At 52.0% G+C, this 22,901-nt stretch overlaps 1 protein-coding gene across 3 annotated transcripts; it reads right to left on the bottom strand.

Moving 5' to 3' along the window:
- Nucleotides 1-1,475: 1,475 nt before the first annotated feature.
- Nucleotides 1,476-22,890, bottom strand: Exosc7 (exosome component 7). Of its 3 annotated transcripts, none has more exons than XM_003477017.5 (8): nt 22,757-22,890; nt 19,611-19,712; nt 19,316-19,410; nt 6,613-6,778; nt 5,254-5,324; nt 3,474-3,597; nt 2,540-2,695; nt 1,476-1,810 (listed from the first exon to the last, which is right to left on the bottom strand). In XM_003477017.5, exons 1-8 carry the CDS (start codon nt 22,811-22,813, stop codon nt 1,706-1,708), a joined length of 876 nt encoding a protein of 291 aa, XP_003477065.2. In that variant the 5' UTR covers nt 22,814-22,890; the 3' UTR covers nt 1,476-1,705. The 3 variants fall into 3 exon arrangements, with proteins under 3 accessions (XP_003477065.2, XP_063117098.1, XP_023416083.2); XM_063261028.1 differs by lacking the exon at nt 22,757-22,890 and adding an exon at nt 22,025-22,255; XM_023560315.2 differs by lacking the exon at nt 2,540-2,695.
- Between the last annotated feature and the right edge of the window lie 11 nt (nt 22,891-22,901).

Raw genomic sequence — 22,901 nt, 5'->3', positions numbered from 1 at the left:
ACCCTGGTAGCAGTGCAGCACTTCTGTGCAGGAGCCTCTGCAGTGCTGTCATCAGGAGACATGGAGTCCCCTGGGCCACGCACACTGGGTGCACGGAGGTGCGGGGAGCGGGGAGTGGGGAGTAGGCCTGGGGGCACAGTTGCCATGCAAGAGGCCACTTCCCCAGACAAGTGCTCCCACATGGCCATGAACATCCCTGCATGGGCACTCTTGCTTCCCGTTGTACTCCCATATTCATTTTGCTTACATTCCCAGAAGCAGAGCGCCTGGGTCCACGGCCATGGACGCTCCCAAGGGTTTGGTCTATTGTGGTCTGGATCCATACTTGTAGGCCGGCCCTATGTGAGATCACCCCCGTCAGTGAGCAGGGCACAGGCAGCTGCTGACCCCTAAGTTTGCAGGCTTGAATTCTTGGGAGCTGGGATCACAGAACTGTGAGCTCCCAGAGCGCTGTGCTCCTCCCTGAAATGTTTACCTCAAGGCCATCAGAGACAGCCACGGTCCTGCCATGTCCAGCAGGACACCCCCACCCCCGGGCTCTGTCTCCAGTGCTCCCTTGGCCCCAAGGGGCAGCCCGGCTGAGCCCAGCTGTGATGGAGGAAGCCCCCATTCTGTGGTACCCTAGTCACCTGACAGTGGCTGTCCAGGCCCACAGCTTCTACGCTTTGGGCCCGAACAACACCTCACCTTGGTATGGCCAGTGTCCCAGGCTCCTGGTGGGCAGACAGCGGGGACAGTGTCCTGGTGCCAGAGGATGCTCATTGGAAATAGAAAAGGGGAGGTGACAACCCAGATGGTGCATGCGACAGGGCAGAAACTTCTCTCCACAGGGACGGGGCTGCCTGCACCAGGCAGGGCTCTGCCCTCGCTGCCTTTCCCACCAGGATGAGGCCTGATGCCTTCCTGCCTGTCTGAGGGGCACTTGGGACAGAGACCCTCTCCCAAGAGTCAGCTCCTCCCAGGTCCTTGAAATCCATGTAGGAGTTTCAGCTCCACTTGGAGAAGCAAGCCCCACTCTACCCAGGAAGAGCAGAACAGAGGCTTGAAGCCTGCCCTCCCTGCCCTTCCCCCTGGTGCAAAGCAGGCTGAGTAATCAAATGGCAGTGTCCACAGATCTGAGAAATGAAATCTCAGGAAGCCCCAGGGAGCAGTTATACAACACAAAGCCATTTCCAAACCGGAGGGATAAGCCTGGCTGAGGGCTGATGAGGGGGCTCCGCCCGAGCTCCAGGAAGGAAGGGTTAGAAGCAAAGAGGCGCCAAGTCGCTGAGCGCCGGCCCCCTCCCCCTCCGGCCCCACGCACAAGCTCATGGACTCCTCTGTGCACCCTGACCTCGAAGGCTCTGTGGAGAGAAACCTTCCCAAGCGCAGGCATGCACCTCCCAGGGGCCCCTTCCCGCAGGTCCCTCCCAGGGCTCATCCAGGAGGCATTGGCGCCCCAGCCTGGCTGAAGAACCTGAGCCACAGGGCAGCAGGCCAGAAAACAGACTTTAATTTCAGATTCACACTAAGAAAATATATACAAAGCAGTTCCTGAGGAAAAGGAAAGTGGGGTGCGGTGCACACACTTCTCGTGCCAGCAACCCATGGGGGAGACGGGCAGGAGTCCAGGAGTTCGAGACCAGCCTGGAGGACACAGCTCGAGACCCTATCTCCAGAAGGAGAGGAAGGGAATGAAGAGGCCACCACAGAGGATGGGCGCTGGTCATCCCAGGAAGCCCACCTTCGGCCGTGTGGGCCCCAGGCTCTCCTCCTTGCGCAGCACGTCCCTCAGTGAGGCATGCAGCACCTTGCCCACGCGCTTGCCGGTCTGCAGGACAAGAGAAGGGGAGAGACAAGCTGTGAGCTCCCGTAGACCAGGAGACACCCCTGCACTGCCAGCGCCCACCAGCAGACTCTTGGTCCCCACTGCTGCTGGGACAGCTGGCTCACCCACTGTGCCCAGTGACCAGCGCTTGGCTATGCAGTGGCTGCAGGGCATGCCTGGGGACATGGTGGTCACCAGTGGGAATAAGTGATCAGTTCCCACTCTGCTCCTGCAACTCAGCTAGCAAGCCAAGGTGGCTGCGTGGGAGGACAATCTGGGGAGGCCAATGGGCAGCCAGGACCCTTCCTGGGGCTTCCAGGCAAGAGAGGGAAAGGGATCCACGAGCACGTGGGATGGAGGCCCACGGCACCTGCACAGCCCATTATGCTCATCCCGGCTCTTGGCCTCAGCTGGGCTCCACGCCAGCCTTCTAGAGCAGACAGAAGTGGGGAAATAGTCGCCTTTCAATCCTTGTGCCACTTTTGTCTCCCTCTGTGGGACAGGAAGCAGGAAGCCAAGGAGTCAACTGCCCACTAAATCATGACATCCTGTGACCTGAGAGCAGCTGGTGACTTCTAATGCCCTCACAGAGATGCAGCAACCTGGGGTCTGGAGGGGGCAGGCATTTGCTGTACCTGCTCCCTGCTCCCGAGCCCCACTCCCTGGCCAGGTCACTGCCTGCTCCCCAGCGTGGAGCTGGGGGAGGTCCCCAAGGGTGACAGTCCATCTCACCTCCATCATCTCGAAGATGCTTTCGGGGTCCAGGCTGCCCTTCCCCACCTTCCTCACGCACGTCACCACCCCCTCACTGGTGACCGACACCAGCAGGCTGGCTAGGGAGCAGGCCTCCTCCTGGAGGGTAGCATCCACCACATGCCGGCAGCCGATCTGTGGAGGGAGGGAGGTCTGTGCACCCCGGTCCTGCCCTCTGGCCTGCTGGCAGGGATATCAATGGCAGGCAGAGGCCCCCACTCGTGCTGCTCGTTCACAACTTCCTCTCAGGCTGCTCTGCCTACTGACCAGCACTCAAAAGGGTGCGGGATGTTTCTATCACAGGCCACTAGGCAAGGGCGTGGGGGTTGGGGGCCACAGGCTTTGCAGCAGAGGGGTATGGGGCAGGAAGTCGTATGTGTGGCCACCTGATGCCCCGCTCACTGCAGTGGTGCATCCCGACGGCCTGCGGAGGGACCAGTTTGAAAGCGAGCCAAGTACAGGTAGGTTGCTGGGCCCCAAGCACCCAAGGAGTCATGCACTCCAGGCGACAAGGTGATCGAAGTGGAGTGACACCTGGCCATATGTGTGTGAAAGGCCCCAGGTGGTATCAGCTGTGTGTCCATGTTGGGCTGGTACAAGTGGCTCAGCCAAAATCAGGCTGCAGGGTCCCTGGGCCCTGTGACAGTCAGCCACCCAGGACCCGGTCCAACACCTTGGGCCACAGACTGGGCCGCTGTTCCCTGCCCTAGCACATTCCTCAGCAACCACATTGGCACGGAGCAAAGGGGATCAAAGGAGGCAGCCGGAGTGCCACGGGAAAGGGCTGAGGAGCGAACAAAGCAGCAGCTACAGGGACCTTTCCCCATTAAACCAGTCCCTGGGTCTGGGCTTGCACTGTAAGCACCGTAACCCCATCCCAACAGCTGGGGAGGTTGAAGGATGCAAGCCGCACCTTGCACAGGGTGACGATGCAGGGCACATTCTCCACACTGAGCTGCATGCAGTCATAAGGGTCGTCGGACAGCTCAATGTCCTTCGCACCCTCCTCGTCCTCCAGTACGCGAACCTTTGGGATCCTGGGAGCAGAAACACCATTAAAACCTCCACGACCGGCAGGAGAAATGTACTGCCTCTCTCAGGATGGGAAACAGGCATGGAAATTCTCCTGGGGCAAAGGAGGCTGTGTCACACCAGTCCTGGTCCATCCCAGCCCCGGTCATTCCTGTCCTAAGTGCAGAGTAACACACAGGCTGGGCCGGAGCCCCAGTGCAGGCAGCTGCGTGTTCCATGCTGACGTTCAGCCTGCCCGGCCCTCCCTCCTCTTGGCCCTCCCTCTGCCTAGTGTGTGTGAGACCCGGCCACAGGCTAAAGGTGTCAAATCCAGGCAGTCTGCTCCACTCCTGCTGCAGTGGGACATAGTGTATAAGCTCTCGGGGTGCTGGCCTTGGGCGAGTGCCACCCACATCTTAAATGGGCTCAGCCAGGGGTGTGGGGACACGGCCCTCAGCTCAGCACACCCCAGCCCGCAGCTTCTCGTGAAGGTGGGTTTAACTCCGTGTATGTGCATGTGTGTGCGTGTATGTGTGTGCGTGTATGTGTGTGTGTGTGTGTGCGCGAGCACACTTGTTTCAAACCACACGGGCAGCCTAAGTTCCCCAAGGACGTCCACAATCCCGACATATTTGACTGTCCAGGACATGAGCGAGGGCATGACCTTAAGGGCAACTTAGGGACACATGTGAAAATAACATAAAGATTACCAAAGGTAAAATGACACACAGGCATAAAGCAGGACGTGAAGATGACAAGGAATTACCGGCTTTATCTCACTGTGCTGTGTGACCCTGAATCCCTAACTCCGGGTCACAGAGGGCGCCCAGCTTTCCCGTGAGGAAGATGTGGGGAGGAATGGAGCACTCGGCTCCCGTGCTTGCCCGCCTCCTCTGGCCCCATCCCCACCTGCTTCTTAACCTGCTTGCTACTGCCCGAGCCTGCACTCTGTAAGCTCCCTGTGGATCAGAAATTCTCTCTCTCACATACACACATAAACACACGCACACATATACAAACATACACACACAAAGGCAAATGTATTTACTTTCAACTGCTATGCACTCCTCTCCCGTCGGAGGAAGACAGATAGCTACATGACCAGAGTCCAAACAAACTCAGCCTCGGCGGGCCCCCACGGCCTGCCTGGGGAGCAGGAACTGCCTCCCCAAACCAGCCTGGAGCCAGGCACTGTTCACGGTGACAGAGACATCAAGTTAAAAATCCCCCCTGGGGCGCTGGCCGGGAACAGCCGGCCTGTGGTTGGCATCTCCCCTTTTTTCTTCCCTGCAGTTGTCTGGTACTTTTCTACTTAACACATGGTCACTAATGAAAACAATACAAAAATAAACACAGAAATCTATGTCTGTATTTGAGACAGGGTCTCATGATGTAGTCCAGGCTGGCCTTGAACTCACTACCCTACGCTGGCCTCAAACTCACGGGGACCCTCCTGTCTCAGCCTTGATCCTCCTGCCTCAGCCTCTCAAGTGCTGGGATGACTGGTGTGAGCACTACGCCCAGCCATGTGTTTAGTTTTAACTGAGGCAGTCTCTTTTCTAGAGTTTAACATGAGGCAGATCTCACCCTTTTCAATGTCAGGCCACCCTCTACTGTGTGCTCCAGGTCCCGCTGGGCACTGAGGCTGCTCCCGAGGCTCCCTGCAACACAAGAGAACCTACCTCGTGTTGAACAGCGCAGCCTTCACAGCGACCGAGATGGCATCGAACAAGTTCCCACCGCACTCCAGCAGCTGAGGGAGACAGGGCAGAGGGAAGATTAGCTCACGACGCTGAGCACCAGTGTACATGACTACAGTGACAGGCCCAACTTGAACAGAGGCCCCGCACACATTCACAGGACAGAGCTGCTCGAGCAGCACACATCTCAGCAGGTGCCTCCCTCTGCACATGCGACCCGCATGACCCTGAGACCCAGTGTCTGGTGTTGTGAAGTCTGAGGTCACAGCAGCCACCACTGGGCAGGAGTGCTCGAGCACAGGGTGAAGGAAGGCACCGTCCTGGCCTTCCCCCTCCTCCGAGATGCCAGCCCGAACATCCAGTGTGAAGGGAGACGTCACATGCAGAAAGAAAGGCGGTGAACACAGCTATGGAGGGTCCGTGGGATTTTCCTGTACTTTTGCGCTTCTGTTCCATCCCTGTGCCCCCAGCCCTATAGAAAGGCTGCAGTGAAAAGGGGCAGGGCTTCCTACACAGGGAAAGGTGCCTCAGGAGCCCCCAAACTCCCCCAAGATCAGCCCATGCTGTAGCCATGTCCCACACAAACTCTAACTTCCACAGCTGTGCTGAGTGGAGAGCCTCAGCCCTGATGCCAAGCCTGAGTCTGCCCGCTCCCCTGCCCCCCACTCCGCTCTTCCAGGGGCGCAGAGTCACCGGCTGTGTGTTATGACTGCCCAGTGGCCCTGGAACTCTGGAAAAGGTGCGCTGCTCTGCATCTGTATTGCTGGGCCAGGGATACAGGTCAGAGGTGCAAGTGCTTGCCTGGCAATTGCAAGGCCCCAGCACACACACACACACACACACACACACAAAGACATCTCTATCACTGATGGCTGAGATTCCCAGTCCATTGGCAGGATGTCCGTGTACCCCAAATGGAAAAGGGCCCCGGAGGCCTCACCTGCAGCAGGGGTCACGGCCTCAGGGCCCACTGGGGAGGGGGTCTTATCCACCTCTGGCTCACTGGATGCTGTGGCACAGTGAGGGCATCAGAGCTGGTCTGACCCCAGGGCACTGCTCAGGAGCTGAGGCCTTAGGCCAGACACCAGATCTCTTTGGGTCTTGGTTTCCTCACTTTCTGGAGGCCCATCACAGTGCCCCTCACAGAGGAACCACAAAAGAGCTATGTGGTCACTGCAGGATGGCACTGCATGCGTGCTATTTGTATCATGTTGCAGGGATCTTCACAGAATTATTACAGGGGCCACCTACAGCCCAGGGACCCCCCTCGGAGGCCAAAAAGAGGGGAAAGCAGGGAGGGAAACGGCCATGAGTCCTCAAAGCCAGCAGCATGACACTCACCAGCACGTCCACATAGAGGACCCAGCAATGCTCCCGGGGGCTGATGCACAGGGATTTCAGGTCCACGCTGCTCCTGTTGTTGAATATCCGGTAGAGGGTATTGGCAATCTCTGTGCCCAGGTCGTCGCCTCCGCGGCCTTCGAATTCAGGGGTGGCATTGGCTGAGCTACACAGAGCAGAGGGCACAACACGTGTGTTTTTCCAGATGCCAAGGAGAGAGAGGGTGGACTCCCCCACAGGCTCTAGGGCAGGCACTGAGGGTGGGGAGGACAGCCTGGAGGAGTGCTTGCCCAGGAGGCAGCGGGTACAACCAAAGGGACAAGTGAGGGAAGGGCATCTGCCACCTGGTCACTGCACGAGTCAGCCCAGTGTTGGCCTGGACCTGTTGGCATGTGTGACAGGACTTCCCTGACCACTATTGAAGCCAGTTACAGCTGAGGAGAGGAAAGGGCGAGGGTGAGGGGAAGCCCATTGGGAAGGGACAGTGAGCACCCTTCTCTGGGGGCTCCAGGGCAGTGCTCAGAGGGCTGCACTGCACAGCATTGCTGGCGCCCCAGGGCCAGGCTGCCCATGGCGTGCATACCACAGCCGCCTTGGGTACGACACACATCAGAGTCCCAGCACAGCCCTTAGGCGGTCACCAAGCTAAAAGAACAGCCCTCAGGCAGTCACCAAGCTAAAAGAAGACACTGAAAGCAGGAGACTGCCCACCCACTAAGTGCCCACTAGCCCTTTACTTGATCATTGTTTCCATACTTGTGTCTAACCCCTTCCACAAAGAACCCACAGATTTGACATTTGCCACCCTCCACGCCACTCAGAAGGGTTTCCAGGAGACCGCTAGGGTTTGGCTTGACACACGTGGACCTGTGAAGGTCTGGGAGGGAGAGGTAGGAAACGCGCTGCTGAACTGTGGACTCTTCTGATCCTGCGCCCACCTGGGAAGCCCTGGTGACTGAGACTGGGCCAGGGAACTGTGGCATCCCCATGAGGAAGGCGGAGTGACAGGGAGCAGGTGGGGAGCAGGTGGGGATTAATGCTGAGGTCTGGGGGCCTCGGGCCTGAAGATGAGCAGGCGCTGGTCAGCCAGGGGCGGGAGGAAAAAGGTCTTCAACTGTGCTCGTCACATCAGGGATCACCCTTCATAATCCAGGCGTGAGAATGAACCCGCCCGCATGCAGCAGTACATGCCCGAAATCCCAGTTCCTGGGAAGCCTGAGGCAGGAGGACCAAAAGTCCAAGGCCAACCTCGACTGCAGTGAAACCTAGCCTCAACAAATCAAAACCACTAGGGGTACAGGAGTGGTAGAGTCGATTTCCAGCTCCTCCTCTCCTCCAAGTAAAAATGTAAAAGAAACCCAGTTAGAGTGGGCAACAGTGGGTGGCACAGCACACACCTGCAATCCCAGCTATTCATGAGGCTGAGGCAGGAGGGTTACAAGTTTGAGACCAGACTGGCCAACTTAACTAGACCTCATCTAAAAATAAAAATAGGTAACACTGCGCTTCCTGGGTTCAATTCCCAGGATCCCCAAAAGAAAGAAGCCAATCACACCACTGTGCAGTAACTTTGCTCATCTGATTACTTAGGCCTCCTTATCCCCACTGGCCACCAGAGGGCCAATTTCAGCACTCCAAAGGGAACCTTCCTCACTGCCATAGCAACGTAGTTGTTGTTGTGGCTGGTCCCTTGCCACCCCTGCGGGGCTCAAGCATCAAGCTGTGAAAAGCAGGGCAGTCATGGGGAAATAATCAGGTCTCCTGGGGACCAATTTTTCCTGCACACAACCAGCAGAACTTGCTGCTAATTTTAAACACTTCACAATCAGCATGAAGTCCATTGCTATAAATGCTTCAAAATACCTCTGTAGAGGTCTCTGCATGCACAAACCCAGCCTGAGGCCTTGTCCTCAAAGGGTTTACTTAATCATTTCCTGAAGGTGCAGCACATTCTCCAGGTGGGACTAAGGATGGGCTAGCCTGCTCTCCTGGCTACCCCCAGGGGCCTCCCCCAGAGCTTCCAGTCCAGCCAGCCATTTAAACCAGTCTGCCTACAAAACCTGGCCCTGTCAGGTTTCTGAGACCAAGGTATGCTAAGGAGGGGCTCTGCCTGTTTAAAAGCCTTTAATTGCTGGACTTCCGGGAGAACATGGCGGACACATAGCAGCAGCTACCGAGGCTCTCTGAAAGACCCAGCTTAGAATTTAGGAAAGGTGCGGAGTAAGGAATCCTAAGCAAGTGGAGATATGCCCTGCTGACCCAAGAACGAACTGGGCTGAGAGAAACCAACTGGGAATGCAATCCTGGTGCTATAACAGGAACAGAAAAGCCTCAGCGTGGAAGCTGGAGCCCGAGCCATTGGAAGCCGTGATTTGGGTTTCCCGCTGCCGCTGCTGCTGCGTCTACATCTGCTCGGCAGGGAGAGAGACACGCGGAAGCTCTGAGAATGGGAATCGGTGAACGGAGTTGAAAGCAGGATGGGTGGGGAGCCGTGCATCGACCTGTGGTGACTGAGAGAAACTGGGACTCTTCCACGGTCTAGGAGACTCCAACAGAGGACATTCTGGGACCGGGCAGACTTGCGGGAACAGGGTGCTGCAGTGACTTCAGTCACGTATGCCCCTCTCAAGCAGGATTGGTGAGCAGTGCCTAGCCTTCGTGACGCTGCTGGCTGAGACCCAGTAGGCTAATACAACCCAGGTCCCAGCCCTGAAGGCAGATTGACCTGGAGGGGTGGGCCGTGCAAAGGCTGCCCGGTCTGCAACCTCCTGGTGCGCTGCGGTGGGTGGGAACACCTAGCTGGCACAATTCAATCAGACTGTGGCCAACAGCGAAGGAAGCTGGGCCTCCTATATACACTTGCATATATAAGGAACAAAGAATATGGGAAAAGGCAGCAACAAGAAAGGCTCCTCGGCCCCCAATTCTGAGAAAGAGGCAATAGCAGACACAGCACCAATAGATATAAAGTGCTATCTCCAGAGCCTCATAGACGAGTTCAGGGATGAAGTTATTAATGACCTGAAGCTAGACATAAGCAGAATAGTTAGAGAAATGCTAAGCACCACCCAAGAAAAAACAGATGGTGGAATGGAAGAACAGAAAAAGAGGGGAGAATTGTTTGATGGAGAAAACAGAGAAAGCATAGAATATGTGAAGCAGGTTCAAGAAATTACCAAAAAACTAACAACTCTATCAAAAACTGGCATAACAGCTTAAAAGAAACTAAGGACAGATTATCTGAACTGAAGGGCAGATTTGTAATATGGGAGAATGAGATGAAAAATTTCTTAAAAATAACAAAGAAACAAACAGCAATAATACAAAGACTAGATGATAAGAGGATCTGTAACTTAAGAATTAAGAACATAAAAGAAGAAGTAGGAACACAAACAAATCAACTACAAAAGCTACTCACAGAAATAATCCAGGAGAATTTTCCTAATTTAGCAAAAGGTAAAGATACTCAGTTATATGAAGCATACAGGACCCCAGCCACCTACAACCCAAACAGAGCAAAACCCAGGCATATAATAATTACAATTCCAGAAATCCAATACAAGAACAGAATATTAAAAGCCATCAGAGACAAGAAACAGATCACTTACAAGGGAACACCCATCAGAATTACAGCAGATTTCTCGGCACAAACCATCAAATCATGAAGAGCGTGGGGGGAAATAATTCAAGCTTTGAAAGATAATAATCTCCAGCCAAGACTGATATATCCTGCACAACTATCCCTGGAAATTGATGGAAAAACAAGGTGCTTCCAGGATAAAAAGGAACTGGGGGAATATGTAACCACCAATTCAACTCTACAGAGAATACTGCAGGATATTCTAAAAAAGAAAAATACGAAGAATTCAGAAACAGTGGCAGAGAGGCCACAATGAATGGAGCAGAAAACAAAATGAAGAAGACAAACTAACAACTAATGACAAAAAAGGGCTCAATAGAAATGAGGCAGAGAAGATTGGATGATAGGAACAGCTATTTTGGAGAAAATGACGTCTTAATAGGTAATACTGATTTAGTATCATCTTGTTTTGAAGTCTCTTCAAGCTTTTGTTCTTCTGTCTCCATTGGTCTAAACAGGTTATATCTTATTGGATTTTATTATGTATGATAGTATAAGCAAAAACTTATTGACAAGGAGATTATACAGAAACCATTGTTCATTTTGTTAGTTGATTCTAAATACCCTATAATACTGTCATTTTCTTAAATGGTTTTACATTGTTTTGATATGTTTGGGGTTTTTTGTTGTTTTTTTTTTAAATTTTATTTAAGGAGAAAAGAAAAAAAAACAGTGAAAGGGTACAAGTTATACAGATTTACAGAAGAAAAAAATGAACAGCAGGAAATCACTAGTTAATGGATTACATATTGCCATCTTAGAAATAATTGTTCAAGTCACAAAATTAAAGCTTGTAGAGTGGACATTCCAACAATGATACTGCAAACAGTTCTGTTCAATGATCCAATAAAACTTTGTGATATCATTTTCTATCTTATACACTTAAATATACATGCAGTTATATAGTTTAGAGCACTTCCTTTTCTTCTCTTTTGTATAATGACTATTATACATTTTGGGTTTCATTGCTCCCATGGTTCTTATTGCTTTTTTGGAAGAGAGTAAAACCAAGTGTGACATAACAGACCAGAATCGGTCAAGTCAAAAGGGTGGACATAATAGATAATGTAAAAACATAATACAAGGTGATCAACAATGGTTACCATAATGCCTCCTGCTATCTCTAATAGAACTGCCTATATCATTAGTTATAATACAATTGAACAAAACAGTAAAGAACAAAACCGACAAAACCAAACCATTGGAGACATTGCAGGTCTTCAAAAGTAGATTCATTATCTCATTATCTTCACAGCTGATGCCTAAACTTTTGAACCTGATACTATCCAGCAAAACAGAATAGGGGAACATCAATCAAAAACAAGATGGTGAGAGTAATGCAGGGCTTCAAATCGAGATAATAGAAAGTCAAAGTGGGTTACTATAATATATCCTGCTATTTTTTTCCCTTTAATTAAACGGATAAAAATAAAAAAGTAAATAATGGAGTGGAGATTGAGATAAAAGAGGGCATAACAGCAAAACAGCGCAGATCAAAACATAACCATTTAAGCAGAATAGTGTTTCACCACCAGATAATTCCGACCCAAAAGTAGTTACCATATTGACTCTTTCCTTGAAGTCCTTGAGTACAACTTCATATACTGTAGCATTAAGTATATCAAAACAATGTAAAACCTTTTAAGAGAATGACAGCATTATAGAGTATTTAGAATCGACTAACAGAAAATGAACAATGGTTTCTGTATAACCTCCTGGTCTTTAAAAGGTTTTTGCTTATACTATCGTACATAATAAAATCCAATAAGATACAACCTATTTAGACCATTGGAGACAGAAGAACAAAAGCTAGATGAGACTTCAAAACAAGATGATACTAAATCAGTATTACCTATTAAGATGTCATTTTCTCCAAAATAGCTGTTCCTATCATCCAATCTTCTCTCTCTTATTTCTGTTGAGCTCTTTTTCTGTCAGTAGCTGTCAGTTTGTCTTCTTCATTTTGTTCTCTGCTCCATTCGTTGTGGCCTCCACGCCACTATTTCTGGGTTCTTTGTATTTTTCTTTTTTTAGAATATCTTGCAATACTTTCTGTAGGGTTGAATTGGTGGTTGCAAATTCCCCCAGTTCCTCTTTATCCTGGAAGCACCTTGTTTTTCCATCAATTTCCAGGGACAGTTGTGCAGGATATCTCAATCTTGGCTGGAGATTATTATCTTTCAAAGCTTGAATTATTTCCCCCCACGCTCTTCGTGATTTGATGGTTTATGCCGAGAAATCTGCTGTAATTCTGATGGGTGTTCCCTTGTAGGTGGTCTGTTTCTTGTCTCTGATAGCTTTTAATATTCTGTTCTTGTATTGAATTTCTGGAATTTTTATTATTATATGCCTGGGTGTTGCTCTGTTTGGGTTGTAGGTAGCTGGGGTCCTGTATGCTTCATATAACTGAGTATCTTTACCTTTTGCTAAATTAGGAAAATTCTCCTGGATTATTTCTGTGAGTAGCTTTTGTAGTTCACTTGTTTGTGTCCCTACTTCTTCTCTTATGTTCTTAATCCTTAAGTTATGGCTCCTCTTATCATCTTCTTGTCTTTGTATTATTGCTGTTTGTTTCTTTGTTATTTTTAAGAAGTTTTTCATTTCATTCTCCCATATTATAAGTCTGCCCTCCAGTTCAGATAGTCTGTCCTTAGTTTCTTTCAAGCTGTTATGCCACTCTTGGATAGACTTCTTAGTTTCTTGGTAGTCCCTTTGAACCTGCTTCACGTACTCTATGCTTTCTCTGTTTTCTCCATCAAACAATTCTCCCCTCTTTTTATGTTCTTCCATTCCACCATCTGTTTTTTTCTGGGTGGTGCTTAGCATTTCTCTAACTATTCTGCATACTTCTAGCTTCAGGTCGTTGATAACTTCATTCCTGAATTGGTCTATGAGGCTCTCTATATGGTGCTTTATGTCTATTGGTGCGGTGTCCGCTATTGCCTGTTTCTCAGAATTGGGGGCCGAGGAGCCTTTCTTGTTGCTGCCTTTTCCCATATTCTCTGTTCCTTATATATGCAAGCTTACATAGGAGGCCCAGCTTCCCTCCCTGTCAGCCAGAGCCTGATCGAATTGCGCTGGCTAGGTGTTCCCGCCCACCGCAGCGCACCAGGGAGTTGCGGACTAGGTAGCCTATGCGGGAGTCGCCCCTTCAAGCCACCGTCAGGCTCTGGGATCTGGGTTGGGCCAGCCTACCTCGTCCGCCAGCAGCGTCAGGCAGGCCAGGCACTTTTCACCAATCCCGTCTGAGAGGGGAATGTGTGGCTGGAGTCGCCACCGCGCCCTGCTCCCACAGGACTGCCCGAGCCCAGAAAGTCCTCCACTGGAGTCAAACTGTGGTAGAGTGTCAGTTTCTCTCACTCACCTCACCATAAGACAGTGTACGCCTCTCTGCCCGTCCTGTTTTCGACTCCGTTCGCAGACTCCCGTTCTCAGAGCTTCTGCGCATCTCTCTCCTTGCCGAGCCGATGTAGAGGCAGCCAGCTGCCGAACGGCGGGAAACCCAAATCGCGGCTTCCAATGGCGCGGGGTCCAGCCTCCACACCGAGACTTTTCTGTTCCTGTTTTAGCACCAGGACTGCATTCCAAGTTGGTTTCTCTCAGCCCAGTTCGTTCCTGAGTCAGCAGAGCATATCTCTACCGGCTTATGTCTCCTTAGTCTGCACCATTCCTGACTTCTGAACCAAGCCTTTCAGAGAGCCTCCGTAGTATCTGCTATCTGTCCGCCATGTTCTCCCGGAAGTCGTTTTGATATATTTGATGCTACAGTATATGAAGTTATACTCAAAGATTTCAAGGAAAGAGACAATATGGTAACTACTTTTATGTCGGGATTATCTTGTGGTGAAACACTATTTTGCTTAAATGGTTATGTTTTGATCTGCGCTGTTTTGCTGTTATGCCCTCTTTTATCTCAATCTCCATTTTATTATTTATTTTTATTTTTATCCTTTTAAGGGAAAAATAAATTAAAAAATAGCAGGACATATTATAGTAACCCACTTTGACTTTCCATTATCTTGATTTAAAGCCCTGTATTGCTGTCACCATCTTGTTTTGACTGATGTTCCCCTATTCTGTTTTGCTTGATAGTATCAGGTTCAAAAGTTTAGGCAACAGCTGTGAAGATAGTGGGATTCATTATGACGCCCATTCTGGTTGACTATTATCTACTTTTGAAGACCTATAATGTCTCCAATGTTTTGGTTTTGTTCTTTACTGTTTTGTTCAATTTTATTATAACTGATGATATAGGCAATTCTATTAGAGATAGCGGGAGGCATTATGGTAACCATTGTTGATCACCTTGTATTATGCTTTTACATGATCTATTATGTCCACCCTTTTGATTTGACTGACTCTGTTCTGTTATGTCACATTTGGTTCTACTCTCTTCCAAAAGAGTAATAAGAACTGTGGGAGCAACAAAACCCAAAATGTGTAATTGTCACTGTACAACAGAGAGGAAAAGAAAGTGCTCTAAATGATATAACTGCATGTATATTTAAGTGTATAAGATAGATAATGATATTACTGAGTTTTGTTGGATCATTGAACAGAACTGTTTGCAGTATCATTGTTGGAATGTCCACTTTATAAGCTTTAATTTTGTAACTTGAACAATTATTTCTAAGGTGACAATATGTAATCCATTAACTAGTGATTTCCTACTGTTTATTTTTTTCTGTAAATCTGTATAACTTGTACCCTTTCTCTGTTTTTCTTTTTCTCCCTAAATAAAATTTAAAAAAATAAAATAAAATAAAAGCCTTTAATTTTAAACACATCAGCCTTTGATTGCAGCTAGCAGGCAGGCATTTTGAGCAAGGCTCCTGAGGCCAGCATGCTCCTCTCTGCTTGGTGCGGGCCACAGTGTTCCTGGAGCCCAAGACAGCAGGAGGTGCGGGCTCAGGGTGGGACGCATACAATGCAGGGGTAACAAAAGAAAAGCCAGAGCTGGCTTTGCTGAAGAATGGGGTGAGCTGAGGGATGAGGGGCCGCCTCATCAGGCAGTGAAGGTAGCACAGGGACCCCTCCAGCAAAGTGGGGAGGAATATAGGCCTGGGAGAGGATGAAAGGTGACACCTCCCAGGTGACGCCAGGGATGGGAACTGGGCCACAGGTGAGCAGAAGGGATGACAGCAACAGATTGATATTTTCCAGCCATTAAATTCACCATTTAAAACACCCTGCAGGTGAAAGCAAAGCCTCGCCAGTGCAGTGGGATTCAAACTGCAGGAGGACTCATGAGCCCCTGGAGGACCGACTCTGACTGTTTCATTTTACAAGCAGGGAAACCTGAACAACTCTCTCCATATTGGGAGAGCCTCTCGCTGTATATTACGGCCCAGGCTGGCCTTGAACTCACAACCCTGCCTCAGCCTCCAAGTACTGGGATTATGGCGTGCACCACCAAGCCCTACATAGCTTGATCAATTCTTCAAGGTTCACCACTGCACAGGTACAAATTCTCTATGATGAACGGGACCTTCACTTACATCTAAAATGGGCCAATAAAACCTGACCGAAAACAAACCTTCACCACGCGCTTCTGAGGTGAGCCAACCCGTTTCACTCTCTCGGCTACCCAGGCAGGCTCCGACTCTTTACTTTGTGGCGGTGGAGACTGACCAGAGCCTGGCACCTGCACGGCAAGCACTCTGCCCGCCATCTGGCGCTGTATCTCTGATCCCGGCTCCACTTAGAGGCAAGGAGGCAGGTGGAGGGAGCCACAAGAAAACACTGTGCGTCAACACCAAGTCATGGGCAGGAGAGGATCCTGGCTGGTTAGTTCTAGCTCCCTGCTCATATGCACCCCAATATAGCCTGTCAGGAGGCCTGTGGGCACAGACCAGCACAGAACTCCTGCTTTCTGCAGTTACAGTCAGCAAACCGGAGCTTCCTGAGGCAGGACTGCTCCCTCTCCAGAGCTCCAGCTGGGCCCAGCTCACACAGATCCAGGCTTGTGCTCCACCCTGTACACTCTGCCTTCACAGCTGCTGCTCCTCCTGCCGGGACATCTCTGGTTAACCGAGGAAGCCTGAGCTCAAGGCCACATCCACCCGGCCACCCGGCAAGGGCTCTGGTCTCTAGGTTACTGCTGCTCCTACACAACCAACAGAGCCGTGTCCTGCAGAGCCTTATGAAGGATCAGGGCTCAGTGAGTACGAAGTAGCCCTGGGTAGATTCCTCCCGTGTGCGCAGGCAGCAGCCTCCCCAGGCTTGGGCCTGGGAGCGGCAGTGTGCTGTGAACCTTTCACTGTGAGCTCCTGCTCAAAGTTTCTGGAAGTGACCTCACTGCTCTGGAGACTCGAGGTCGAGTGGCCTCACTGGCTTGGCAGGCTGCCTGTGCTGCGTTTTCACACTGGCCCTCCGACCGGGGCGGACTGGCTCCAGGCAGAGCAAGGCATGCAAGGAGCAGAGGGCGGCCCCACCCAGCAAGGTGAGTTACAAAGATCCAAGCTCTGCTTGTGAAGGACACTGGAGATCGAATTGAAAAGCAGTTAGGGTCAAGGGGGAAGTGGTGGACACAGGGCCCACTGAAATATTTATGAATGAGGCCCAGGCCGGAGAAGCCAGGCAGTCCTGAGTCCACTGAGATTCTATCCATGCTCTGCCACCTAGTGGCAGCCAAGCAACATGCTGGCTTACAGAACACCTTCCTCTGGGCTCTGGCCAGAAGGGTCCTCTGAAGTTTCCAAGTTCTCATTTAAATGCCTACTGTCAGGCTCCCAGCTGATCACTGGCAGGCCAGCGGCAGGGTTGGAGGTCTGATTTCACTTCCAGGTCAGAGTCCAGCCAGGTGCCTGTAAGCAGGGTGGGGAGCGGACAGCAGGCACCCTCTGCAGCTCTGTTGCCCCAAGACACAGGGTGGAGGATGCAGAAGCCCTGTCCACCTGGACTTGCATGTTAGCTTTCAGGTAGACAAAACCAAAGGGACTGAGTTAGCAGAAAAGCAATTAGCTTCCTGAGACCTCTCCACCCCCTGGGAATTTAAATAATTAAAACCTGGAAGCCGCTGACAAGGAATTGAATCAAGCCAGACCCAGAATGCCAGCAGGGACCCTGTCCCTGGGGGATCACTTTTCTTGGCTGGAGAGCAGAGGCCTTGGCCAGGAGGGCACAGTGCAGAGAGGCACATCTGTGTGGCCAGAAGCCGCTCCTGCGTGCTGGGCAGGGCTGCAGGATGAACTTGAAAAGCTGTCAGCAAGCCTCTGCCGCAGCAGCACCAGCTCAGCTTGGCACCCTCATCCCCTCCTGGAGGAAAGACCCCCGTACTCCCCAGGGATGGCTCACCCCAAGAAGGGTAGAGCCCCCCAGAACTGGAGCTTCCAAGCCTGCCTGGGTCCTTCTTCAACACATACGAAGGAAAACAGACCAGCAGCAGGGCCTGGGCTAGGAAAGTGATGCTGCTTCCAGAAGTCAGCTCCTGTAGGGGCCATGCAAAGGCTCTCTTCGCACAAGTCCATCCCTGCAGTGAGGGCACAGGCTACTGAGCCACAGTGAAAAGCACCCAGGACCTCACGCTGTGTGTGGTGCCCGTGCCCTCAGCAGCTAAGCAAGTGCCACAGACTGGGCTGCCTCTGATGACTCAGGCATGGACGATACAGGCTGAGGGAAGGAAAGCAAATGCTCTCCTCTCCGTGGTCACCATCCACTGCCTTGGCCTGGGCAGCTCAAGGTCAGGCGAAGCACCGTGCTTCCTTCATGAGCAAAGGGCTAGGCAGGGGCCTGGGCAAGGTCCCTGCCACACATGCTCATGCAACAGAAATCAACTCTGTGGAGCAACCAGACTGCCAGGAAGGATGGCTGGGGCTGGGAGGAAAAGCAGGAGATGCTGGCCAGAGATCAGCATGGCCACACCGGGCCTCAGAGCACAACCCCTCTGAAACTAGCCCCTGGCAGGTACGTGAAGCAGACAGAGCTGTTAGAGGCGGACAGACCTGAGCTGACACACTGAGCAGTGACCCTAGGACAGTCCCTGCCTCTCTGCACGCTCCGTTTGCTGCTACAAAGGAGCACAGATGGACCTGGGTCTGCGTCTGTGGTCCCAAGGGCTCCCGCAGAGCTGCCTGGTGCGCTGGGAGCCAGCTCTGAGTTCTGACCATAGGACAGGGTCCCTGAGCCTGGACTGCATGTGGACACCCCATGCTCCGCTTCCTTCCCTGTGGAGCTGGAGCTTTGCTGTGTGGAGAGCAGAGGGTGCTGGCGACCTGCTCTGAGTGAAAAGCTGAGGGGCTGAGCCTCTACCAGGCGAGCCCAGACAGAAATGTCCACTGCTGTCCTCTCAGCACGTTCATGTGTGTGGAGGTGGCCTTAGGGACCTCTGACACTGCAACACCATGACATAGCACAGCTCACAGGGGCCAGCAGATGGCTGTCATCAACACCCGGCATAGGGACGCAGGGTCACAGACAAAAGCGGAGGCCAGGTCCCTACCTAGACCGGGAGGGAGGGGCCCTAGGGAGAGTTCACTGGGTGCCAGTCACTGAGCCGGACACCTGTTCACCCCCACTTCTCCTCTACCCTCCGTTTTCCCTTCCCCACTTTCCAGTGGGAGAACTCAGGCACAGAGATGGAGGAAGCAGTTGGAGGACAGGGAAGGAAGTACGACTATAGCCCGCCTGCTGCCCCTCTGCAGCCTGGGCAGAGGCTGCACCAGCCTGAGGCCTCACACACCCAGTAAGCCAAGCACAGTTCTCTGCAGAGCGAGAGCAGGAAAAGGAGATATTTTAGAGCCAAAGACCCTCACTGCCTGAGGCTGGCACTTTCTGGAATTAGAACACACACGGCTCAGCCTTGTAACTGCCGGGTACAGGGCGGCCCAGCACGAGCCTCCTCTCCAGACAAGGAAAGCCAGGCCAAACCTGGCCAGGTTGCCCAGACAAGGGCGGGACTTCTGCCCAGACCTCTCTGTACCATGTTGGCAAACACCTCCCGGAGAGTGGAAGGGAGACATTGAGAAAGTGAAGGCTGCACCGGAAACTAGAGGTTTGCTTTCCCAGTTTTCATGCTTTAAAGCACTGGACTTTAAAAACATGAAACACCTGCAGGACACTGACCAGTCAACAAAGAACTCCAGGTAGCCTTCCTCTGGCTTCTCCAGCTTTGGCGTTCCCATCTCCGCTTTCACCCCCACCAGGATGTCCGTGTGGCCCTGTGGACACAGGTGAGAAGGGTCCTTGGTCAGGTGGGGCAAACCCTGACTTCCCCTGCTTCAGGACAGACAGCCCTGAGGGCTCTGTTACGGTTGTCTAAAGGGATCCCTTGGGTAGGGAAAGACCCCGCTCTGGCTTTTGTGTGGTCTCCCCAGGGTTTCCCCACACCTCTGGGCATGAACGTGGCCACGGCACTCACCAGCTTGACCCTGGCAGACCCGCTGGTGTTGGATACCACGTCGGTCTCCACCTCAACGCTTCGGTAGTCCTCACAGCTACGGCCATCCACACGGAGGTCTTCCTGAGTCAACAACAGCCATGCTCACAGGTGGGACCACACGCCAACAGCAGCCGGCGAGACAGATCCCTCCTCCCCCCTGGAGAAATCCGCAGCACAACACCCCCTGTCCTCTGTGTGAGGATTCTGTCCTGGCTGTGACCAGTGCTGCTGTCTTACACAAGGGGACCTGGGCAAGCGGAATGACCCGTCCCAGGCCTGCAGCTGGTGTGGCCAAGCTGAGTCTCCACGCCAGTTGTATAACGGTGACCTCCGCAGAGCACACACAGCATGGTGCATATGCACCAAACGAGCAACACCTGGCCGCATGTCGGAAGTGGGAAGCAGGGCTTCCACATCTGCGGGGCTGAACACATGCCCAGAAGCACGTGGAGACAGCGAATCTTCAACAGGGCACACAGACCAAGGCCCAGCCACTTGTTCTCCTAACTAGTTTTACTTTGCCTGCAGCCACAGAGGGAAGCCGCAGAGGGCCACACAAGGTACTTCTGCCTCCTGTGTTCTCCCTGCCCCAGCCTTCGTTCCTTCTACCAGAGAAGGGTCCTAAAAAAACAAGATCTGGCTGGGAATTTAGCTCAGTGGTGTAAGCGCCTGCTTGGCAAGTGCGAGATCATGAGTTCGATCCCTAGTACAAAAAAAACAAACAGAAAACTAGGATCTCGGTGATAAGGTCATTGCCACTAGCCACCCGTTTCTAGACCTTTCCAGCTACAAAAAACATACATGTATGAGTAACTAACACCTCTCCCGCACAAGCGCATTTAATTCTGCACGTAGATGCCTACTGAAAAGCTATGAGTTCATACAGACAGCTCAGTTCCAATCTAATACCCAGGGCTCTTTCCAACTTTGCTTTCTTTCTTATCTGTAACCTCTAAGATAGGGAGAAAGCTGGCCCTCAGCCAGGTATAGTGGCCACTTCGATAATGCCAGCACTCTGAGAGGCAGATGCAGGAGGATTGCAAGTTCAAGGCCAAACTGGGCAACTTACACTGTCTCAAAATCTTAAAAGGGCTGGGAAGTAGCCCAGTACAATCAACCCCTGCTTCATTTGTCTGTCACACACAAGACACCAGGTAGTTCTCATTTCTTACAATCTTACTTCCACATTTGTTCAATCTTTCTATAAAGCAGTTTCAGAGCTGCTAAACTACATCCACAGGAGAAATAAGTTTACCAGTAGCAGAGTTGCATGTAGGGCTCCCTCTGTCTCTGGCCTTACTGTAGCCAGTCAAAACCTGTCACCCACATGTGGTTACAGTACTCAACTGTAACTCAGGCACTGTGTCTGTGGATGCTTGCTGAAGAGCATCTCTTATGCCTTAGTCCTTTCCACACTTTTGCTTTTGCATGGCCTTTCTAGCTCCCACATCACCTGCCACACCTCCATCACTCAGGAGCATGCCACAAAGGAGCTGAGAGAGGATCCAAAGAGAAAAGCCTCCGGGGTGGGGTAAGAGCCAGTTGAACATCCGGGTTATGGTCACAGCGTCCTTGGGGAAAGCCCACTGTGTTCACAGCTCTTCGGTAGCCACTCAGTCACTATCTTCCCTCGACAGCCAAGGCCAGAGGTAAGGGTGTGACCCAAAGCACACAATCCATAGGACAACCAGTTCTTCAGGGCAGGAAATACTAGTAGGCCAAACTAGCTCTCTTACTAGACTCCTCTATGATCTGGGAGACACTTCAAAGAAGAGTTAAAGAGGGGCTGCTGGGCTGTAATACCAGCGCATGGGAGGCTGATGCAGGAGGATCACTGCAAGTTTGGGGTCAGCCTGGGCTACACAATGAGCTCAAGGATAGTATGAACTAGCGAGATCCTGTCTTAAAAACAAAAGGAGGGGTGGCAGGTGATGATGTGGAAGCTGGAAAGGCCATGCAAAAGCAAAAGTATGGAAAGGGAAAGATTATACTAAGGCATAAGAGATGCTCTTCAGCAAGCATCCACAGAGACAGGAAGCACTTTGGCAGGGAAAAGCAGGGTTATTACCAGAGACAGCTACACCGAGTGCACAGTGGTGCCCATAAGAGCCATGTGGGACCTTTCTGGCTCTTGTCATGGATCTTTTCCTGAGACTACAAAGCTCATGGGATTGTGGGTTTGGCTTTAAATCCAAGTTTATTTATTATTTTGATACCAGGAATCGAACTCAGGACTCCTTTCTGGCCAGGCAGGCACTGTCCCGCTTAACTACATCTCCAGCCCTAAATCCAGGTTTCACAGGCAACCCACTGACTAAACACTGGCGTTGCACAGTCCATCAGAGGAGAAGATAACAAGAGGTCATATTTAAAAGGACATAATCTTTACGCACGTTGTGGACCTCTGATGAGATAGCTGGTTGCCTTCACATGATTTTCAGTTTGGTCGTGGCAGAGGGAAGGCATGAAGGAAACGAGAAGAGCTGCCACCAGAACTCCGTAGGGTGGGTTGAAGAACGAAGAGGAGCACCACCCCGAGCAGCCAGAAAGAGATACTGGGTAGCGGAGGAAACAAGGAGAGATCTAGGCCGGGCGCACAAGAGTGAGCACAGATGATCATAGCCATGGCTGCCTAGGGGTTTTGGTCCTCCAATTTCACAAACTGCTTCCTCTGTACAGCGCTGTGTATTTCAAAGCGCTGCAACCTCAGGCGCACGTTGTCTAAGCGCCTCCCCAACGCCGGTGAGCGACCGCGGGCCAGACGCCCACATCGTTTTCGGGAGAAGAAAACCGAGCTCAGCCTTGAGGAGGGCGCGAGGGCTGAATGCACGCCGGAGGGGACAAGCGCACTCACTAAGCGGCGGCCCACGGGGATGCCCACTGTCTCAGGCCGAGGATCGTGTCTCGGCCACCCGAGGGGCCGCAGGGAGGCATCAATCGGAGCGAGCCCTGGGCTCCAGGAGGAGCCGGCTGCGGGCGGCAAACGCCGACGCCGCGCCGGTGTCAACAGGCCGATCCAGCCTCGCAGCGTCCTGGACGCCCTTGCCTGGCGAGCCGAGGGCCCTCGAGGTCCGCAGGACCAGGAGAACTCAGGCCGCAGCCGCTGCCGCCGCTATAGCTACTACCTGGACGCCGTGCACGATGTACACCTTCTCCGCCTCGCTCAGCGACACGGACGCCATGGTGCTGAGCACGCGCGCGCATGCGTCATCCGTCCGCGACGGGCACGCGCCCTTGCGTCATCGACCTGCGCCGCGGCCGCTCCTGTAG

The sequence above is a fragment of the Cavia porcellus genome, unplaced genomic scaffold (genome assembly GCF_034190915.1).
Source record: "Cavia porcellus strain 051 isolate PalLab524CR breed Dunkin Hartley unplaced genomic scaffold, mCavPor4.1 scaffold_14, whole genome shotgun sequence".
Lineage (NCBI taxonomy): Eukaryota > Metazoa > Chordata > Mammalia > Rodentia > Caviidae > Cavia > Cavia porcellus.
Note: the sequence above shows the minus strand (reverse complement) of the source record. Positions and strands in the feature narration are given on the sequence as shown.